The sequence below is a fragment of the Vicia villosa genome, linkage group LG1 (assembly GCF_029867415.1).
Source record: "Vicia villosa cultivar HV-30 ecotype Madison, WI linkage group LG1, Vvil1.0, whole genome shotgun sequence".
Taxonomy (NCBI): domain Eukaryota; kingdom Viridiplantae; phylum Streptophyta; class Magnoliopsida; order Fabales; family Fabaceae; genus Vicia; species Vicia villosa.
Window position 1 is genome coordinate 127,145,661 of NC_081180.1, and position 8,187 is coordinate 127,153,847.

Consider the following 8,187-nt stretch of genomic DNA (forward strand, 5'->3'; position numbering starts at 1 on the left):
GTCATAACCATTGTCACTTAATTGACTTATGGACAATAAGTTATGAGCTAATCCATCTACTAAAAGAACATTAGTTATAGAGGGAGAATTACCAATACATATGGTTCCTGAGCCAATGATTTTGCCCTTCTGATTCCCTATAAACTTTACTTCTCCAGCAGATTTAAGTTCCATACTTTGGAACATAGACCTTCTTCCCGTCATGTGACGTGAGCACCTAGAGTCCAGGTACCATGACATGTTTTTCTTTTGAGCCGTGAAGGAGATCTGCAACAGGAATTATCTTTTCTTTAGGTACCCACATTCTTTTGGGTCCTTTAAGGTTAGTCCTTCTCAAGTTCTGATTGAACTGATATTTCACATAAGGTTTACCAGAATGTGCAACAGCATATTTCTTTGTGTGTGTGATGTGGAAAATCTTAGAGTGTGATGTGTGTTTAATATCATGAGAGTGACCATACTTGAACTGTTCATATAACGGTTTATATTCAATGATCATTTTATCAACAGGTTCAATTTTGTATGGGGTTTCTCCCTCAAAGCCTATACCTATTCTTTTGTTTCCACTTACACCATAAATCATAGAGGCTAGCCGACTTCTGCCTATACCTCTAGATAAGAACTTTCTGAAGCTCAAGTCATATTCTTTCAGAATATTGTTAGTGCTTGGAATAGACTTTTCTAAACTTGAAGATGTTTCAGCATCTTTAGTCAATTTTAAAACTTTTTCTTTTAGTTCAGAGTTTTCTATTTCAAGTCTCTTAGTTTCAGATTCAAAAAACTTCTTGAGCTTTTTGTATTTGATACTAAGTTGACTCTTGACTTCCAGAAGTTCTGATAAGCTGGAAACTAAATCTTCTCTAGTGAGTTCAGAAAATACCTCATCAGTGTCTGAATCAGAAGTAGATTCTTCACCAGCATCAACTGTTGCCATAAGTGCTATGTTGGCTTGCTCATCTTCAGAGTCTGACTTTTGATCTGATGAATCACAGTCGTCCCATGTAGCCATCATGCCTTTCTTCTTTTCAAACTTCTTTCTGGGCTTTCCCCTTTGAAGCTTAGGACATTCATTCTTGTAGTGTCCAGGTTCTTTGCATTCATAGCACGTTACCTTCTTTTTGCCAGGTCTTCTATGTTTAGAAGATTCTCCCTTTTCAGGTCTCTTGAAGATCTTGAATTTTCTCTGCTTTCTCTTACAGAGTTGATTCACTCTTCTGGATAAGAGAGATAATTCATCTTCTTCTGACTCTGACTGGTCAGATTCTTCTTCTTCTGCCTGAAAAGCGTTAGCACAGCGTTTATTTTTAGATTTTAAAGCAATAGACTTACCTTTCTTTTAAGGCTCATTTGCATCTAGCTCAATCTCATGACTCCTCAATGCACTGATAAGCTCCTCAAGAGATACTTCATTCAGATTCTTTGCAATCTTGAATGCTGTAACCATAGGTCCCCATCTTCTGGGAAGACTTCTGATTATCTTTTTAACATGATCAGCCTTTGTGTATCCCTTGTCAAGAACTCTCAATCCAGTAGTTAGAGTTTGGAATCTGGAGAACATTGGTTCAATGTTTTCATCATCTTCCATTCTGAAAGCTTTGTACTTTTGGATTAGGGCCAGAGCCTTTGTCTCCTTGACTTGTGCATTTCCTTCATGAGTCATCTTCAGAGAATCAAAGATGTCATGAGCAGTATCTCTGTTTGTTATCTTCTTATACTCAGCATGTGAGATAGCATTTAACAGTATAGTTCTTAATTTGTAATGATTCTTGAATTCTTTCTTTTGGTCATCACTCATAGCTTATCTTGAAATCTTGACTCCACGAGCATTCACAGGATGTCTGTAACCATCCAACACTAAATCCCATAGATCACCATCTTGACATAGAAAGTAACTTTCTAGTCTATCTTTCCAGTATTAAAAGTTGTCACCATCAAAGACTGGTGGTCTATTGTAACCATTGAAGCTACTGATTCCATTGTTACCATTGTTGTTTTGCTCAGGAGGATTTGAAGTAGTTGTTTCAACCATTTTGTGTTTTTCTCCCTGAATCTTTTCTCTAACACAGTTAAGTGTTTGCACCTAGAACCGGCGCTCTGATGCCAATTGAATGAGTGAAAAACACTTAGAAAGGGGGGATTGAATAAGGGTTCTTTCTCAAAATGGTAGATAAAAATAAATAACACAATTATTTTTATACTGGTTCGTTGTTAACAAAACTACTCCAGTCCACCCCTAACAAGGTGATTTACCTCAACTAAGGATTTAATCCACTAATCAAACTGATTACAATGATTCTCCACTTAGATACCCTCTAAGTCTTCTAGAGTATACAGATCACAACTTGATCACTCTAGGAACTTCCTTTTACAATCAATGTAAAATAAATATTACAAGAGATTCAAATGCTTCTTAATAAGCTATAATCACAAAGTGATTTTTCTCTTAAGTTTAAGTTCTAACACTCACTAAGATATTACAAAGTTGTGAGGTTGAAAATGAAATTCTTCTTTGCTTTTATTTGATTTCAGTTTGACAGTGTTTTGGTTCTTTTGCGCAAGAGTTGTTCTATCTCCTTCTGAATCGGAACTTCTATATATAGGCGTTGAGGAAAAGTGATCGTTAGGAGCATTTAATGCTTTGCGTGAATAGTATACTGCTGCATTTAATGTTTCACTCTTTTGTCAACTACCTCGAGCCATGCTTCAACTGCTTTTACTCACTTTGCCTTTTGTAGCTTCTAACGTTCCTTTTGTCAGTCAGAGATTTGACGTTATAGCCTTTTCATCTTGTACTTGCTTCTGGACTCAGAATATGTAGAATAGAGATTTGAATATTAGAGTCTTCAGCTTTGGTGCAGATGCAACTTATGTCTTCAGACTTTAGAAGTGCTTTGAGCGTGATACCATCAGATCTTCAGAGCTTTGCTTCTGACTGCCATCTTCTGATGCTTTCCAAATCATGTTCTGAATTTTGCAGGACCATCTTCTGATATCTGCCAGATCATGTTCTGATGAAGTCATCCAGATCTTCTGGGTCAGAGCTTCTGAGCGCTGATTTTGTGCATACTCTTTAAGAATTTTCCTGAAATGGAAAACGTGAATAATTAGAGTAACACATTCTCTTATACAAAATTCATATATAATGTTATCATCAAAACTAAGAATATTGATCAGAACATTTCTTGTTCTAACAATCGCCCCCTTTTTGATGATGACAAAAACATACAGAATTGATATGAATTTGTATCCAGAATATCAGATGAAAAAGACAATACACAGATATAGCATAAAGCATATTAATCAGAGTGCGTGAATATATCTCCCTCTGAGATTAACAATCTCCCCCTGAAATTAATACTGGAAGATTTTATAAATAAAAGACTTCCCTGAGTATTTTTCTATTTTAGTTGAGACTTTCACGTTAAACTTTAAATTTCAGATAATTCAGAGCTTCACTTCAGAGCTTCCATTGGACAGCTTCAGAGCTTTGAATATTTCTTTAAGAGCACTTGGCTTTATCATATCATCAAGAAGGCTTGCTTGTATCAGAGCTATCAGAGCTTGAAACTTCTTGTATCAGAGCATAGCTTCTTTCTGATCTTGAAACTTCTTGTATCAGAGCTATCACAATAATAAGCTTGATTGCTTCAGCTCTTTAAGAGATTTTCTTCATATATGCTTCTCCCTTTTTGATCTTGTCCAGAGTATCACATTCCTGCAAAACTATCAGAACATTTCTTGTTCTAACATGACATAGATGCGTTCTAGGTTACTTTATGAATGTATAGCCCTTGGTTTCCGACTAAAACCGAGGGTAAAGGTTATTTCCTTTTAAATTAAAAAATAAATAAAATAGCGAATTACCCTTCGGTTAATAGCCGAAGGAATACATCACTTAATTTACAAATAAAAATAAATGTACCGCTTTTCCCCTCGATTTTGGAATTTAACCGACGGGTTGAATAACATCGAGTTTATTATATCTAATATGGATTGCTTATTTCACCTTAACTGAATATATAACTTCTCGAATTTTGTTAGAAAAATAATTATATGAATAATTTGGTTATATATGAAGAATAACTTACACTAATCAATGATTTTCTAGCATCCTCTAACTCATCATTTACCCCACGCTCTTTAATTTTGAAAATCTCTTCAATCTTTCAAATTCTTTATTCAACACTTCTTTTTCTATTAATTCATTCTTGAAAACATAAATTTTGATACTTTAAAAAATGAAAAAATATGGAAGAAAGTTAAATGAAAACTAGAATCATTGGAGAAATTTTAACACTAAAAAAGCACGAGATAAATGATGAGTTGCAGAATGCTAGAAAAACAATAATCACTGTAACGTATGTTTCAAATACAACATAATATTTTGTATGACTATTTCCAAAATCAATTTAATAGGTTATATGTTCAAAGAGGGGTTAGTGAAACAAAAAATCGACATTAAATAGAATAAACCCAACTCGACGGAACAAGATGAGATATGCACAAAAAGCATAATCTCAATATCAATACCAATATGAATACTTAAACTTGATAATAACAAGAAAACTACAACATATAGTAGAAAATATAAACAACAATAACATCAACAATTCAAAAACAACAACTTTAATTAAAAAACAAATCAAAAAACAATCTCTCAACAAGACTACAACAACATCATAGATAAACCTCTAGGTCTCAACAACAACTACAGAATGAGTAATGATGCTTTAGGTACCAGATCTCTAAAGAAGAAGTGAAAGAAAATGTTTTGAATCTCTAAAGAAGAAATGAGAACCCTAAACACATATCATCTTCATAATGAAGATGATATGTGTAATAGCCCGATTTTATTTCCGTATTTATTTATTAGGTGTTTATTTTTATTAATTATTATTTGTTTGGTAATTAAATAATTCTTGTGTTTTGGTGATTAATTGAATATATGTGATATTTAATTAATTAAGTGAACTAGTAAATATCTAGTAATGGGCCTAATTAATTAGAATATAGAATTAGGTGGGTTAAGCCCAATATGTTAAAATGAGTTAGTAAGGAAAACTAGGTTTTTAGAGACATAACAATTTTGGGAAAAAAGAAAGAAAATAGGCTAGAGAAAAAGAGAAGAGAAGAAAAAAGAGAAAAGAGGGGAATTCTTGAAGAGGAAGGACTAGAGGTTCAAGGTAAGGGTGTGAATCCAAGTGATTATAGGTAGATATAATTGGGTAATGTATGTGGGGTTAGAAAATGCATGATTTTAGGTTGGGAGATTACTATTTCATGAGTTTTGTTGTTGAATTGGTATGTGAATCCATAAATTATGTGATATCTAACTTGTTATAATGATTCTATGAATGGGTATGAAAATAGCATATGATTTGGTATATGTATGTTTATTTTGTGAAACCCTAACTTTAGATATTATGATAGAATCCATGAAATTGAATTGTGAGTGATGTTTTGATGTTTATTATTGATTCTATGTGTTGTATGTGTGATATAAGCATGAAATTCGTGATAAAATCTGAACTGGAACTGATTTTGGGTGGAAAATGGGAGAAAACGGTTTGCTGTCATCGCAGAAGAATTTCAACAGAAAACATAGAGCGCACGCCGCGCGGGTCTGAGGGCGTTTGGCGCCGAACATTCTGACTTAGTACGCGTAGCGCGGGTAATGGGCGCGTAGCGCAGCCTGTACTAAAAATTTGTGATTTTTGATTCTTTGTTTTGGGATCCTGTTGCACCCCAATTTTTGACCACTAAGATCCAACCATATCTCCAAATATTAGGATCATCATTATCATCATGCATATATCATGTGTTAACCCAAAAAATACAAAAATTATTGTTTGTTACTTGTGTCCTAAGACAGGAGGCTGATCAAGAGGAGACTGAACAAATTAGTGGTTTGAGGACCACAAGGAAGTTCAACATTCTCCTATGATTCAAAATGTTCTTCCATCAATTTCTAAGTCCAAGTATAACCCAATTCAAAATCAACAACTCTCAAGATCACCTGAGGCCCCAAATTAGGGTTTTGACCTAATTCCACTTGAGGGTTGGCTTTTAATCAGGACATGGCTCCAAGACTCAAACCATGATTCAAGAGCATCCAAATCAACATTATAGTCCATTCATATCACTCATTTGAATAGGAGAGCTTGATTCATGTGGAATCCACAAAACTGCAGTTCATTTGGAAAAGTCAACTGTGTGAGTCAATCTTTGACTTTTGAGAAAATGGTCAACCATGAACTTTTAAGGATTCGAATCATCATCAGATGACTATTGAAGACATTTGACCAAGAGAAATAAAAAAAATTCATCAAGAATCAAAAAGTCGACAAAAGTCAAAATTAGGGTTTTAAGTGATTTTAACCTAATTTTAGGAACTTCAAATTTTGCCTACACACTAAAAAATCTCCCAACATGAAAGTTGTATATCTTAATCAAACAGGCAACTTTGTCTCTTATCTAGTTTTCATCAAAAATGATTATTTTGAGAGATATGGAATTTTGAAGATTATGCTCAAAAAACTTAGAAATTTTAAGTATTTTCACTTATATTTTTCTTAACTTTATGGTCATTTTTCTCCATGATCCCAAAGGAGTTTGAGAAAACTTTCAACAAGTGGCTTAAAGTATGCAGCAAGGGCTTTCCAAAGGGATCAATAGCATGAAAATCCATGGCTTGAGCTAAGAGATATGATTTTGTAAATAAGCCTCCATGAACACTTGAAGAATGGTGAAGAACATGAAGAACCAACTTGCAAATTTGTTCAAATCTGTAGGAATCTTCAAAGTACAGCCCCTCTAACTTGTTTAAGAGGCCATAATCAGAAGATTACACAATCAACTAATTGTGAAGAGATTTGGGTTATTGTGGATAGATTGACGAAATCTGCTCATTTTATTCCGATGAGGATGGATTATCCGATGGAGAGACTTGCAAAGTTGTATATTGAGAAGATTTTGTGTTTGCATGGTATCCCGTCGAGTACTGTTTCAGATAGAGATCCGAGATTTACTTCGAGATTTTGGGAAAGTTTGCAAAGTGATTTGGGTACTAAGTACTTTTGAGTTCAGCGTACCATCCGCAAACTGATGGTAAGAATGAGAGGACGATCCAGTCGCTTGAGGATCTTTTGAGGGCTTGTGTTTTGGAACAGTGAGGTGCTTGGGATAGTTATTTACCACTGATTAAGTTCATGTATAATAACAGTTTCCATTCGAGTATTGGTATGGTCCTGTTTGAAGCTTTGTATGGTCGAAGGTGTAGGACTCCTTTATGTTGGTATGAATCTGGAGAGAGTGTTGTGGTTGGACCTGAGATCATTCAACAGACTACTGATAAGATTAGGTTGATCAGGGAGAAGATGAAGGCTTCTTAGAGTCGTCAGAAAAGTTACCATGATAAGAGGAGGAAAGCACTTGAGTTTGACAAGGATAATCATGTGTTTTTGAGAGTTACTCCAGTAACGAGTGTTGGTAGAGCTTTGAAGTCACGTAAGTTGACGCTGCATTTCATTGGTTGATATTAGATTACCGAAAGAGTAGATGATGTGGCATATCAAATTGAATTACCGTCGTCACTTGTTAATCATCATGATGCGTTTCATGTGTCTCAGTTGAGGAGATACATTGCGGATCCTTCGCATGTTGTCCAATTAGATGATGTTGATGTTAGAGATAATTTGACCATGGAGGCATTACCTCTGCGGATAGAAGATAGGGAGGTGAAACAACTCCGAGGTAAAGAGATCGTTTTGGTAAAGGTCGTTTGGGGTGGACCGGCTGGAGGAAATGTGATGTGGGAGCTTGAAAGCAAAATGAAAGATTCTTATCCCGATTTGTTTGCTTGAGGTAAATTTTCGAGGACGGAAATATTTTAAGTGGGAGAGAGTTGTAATAGCCTGATTTTATTTTCGTATTTATTTATTAGGTATTTATTTTTATTAATTATTATTTGTGTGGTAATTAATTAATTGTTGTATTTTGGTGATTAATTGAATATGTGTGGTATTTAATTAATTAAGTGAACTAGTAAATATCTAGTAATAGGCCTAATTAATTAGAATATAGAATTTGGTGGGTTAAGCCCAATATGTTAAAATGAGTTAGTAAGGAAAACTAGGGTTTTAGAGACGTAACAATTTTGGGGAAAAAGAAAGAAAAGAGGCTAGAGAA

General features: G+C 34.5%; 1 protein-coding gene across 1 annotated transcript; it reads left to right on the top strand.

Moving 5' to 3' along the window:
• Positions 1-5,505: 5,505 nt before the first annotated feature.
• LOC131653580 (uncharacterized) lies at positions 5,506-7,862 on the top strand. Its single transcript, XM_058923772.1, has 2 exons — positions 5,506-5,565; positions 7,542-7,862. Exons 1-2 carry the CDS (start codon positions 5,506-5,508, stop codon positions 7,860-7,862), a joined length of 381 nt encoding a protein of 126 aa, XP_058779755.1.
• The last annotated feature ends 325 nt before the right edge of the window (positions 7,863-8,187 follow it).

Excerpts from the sequence above, each read along its gene's own strand:
- LOC131653580 (XM_058923772.1), top strand. The coding sequence starts at position 5,506 with ATGAAATTCGTGATAAAATCTGAACTGGAACTGATTTTGGGTGGAAAA. Across the intron at positions 5,566-7,541 it reads GTGGAAAATGGGAGAAAACG|ATTACCGAAAGAGTAGATGA; the intron begins GTTTGCTGTCAT and ends GGTTGATATTAG.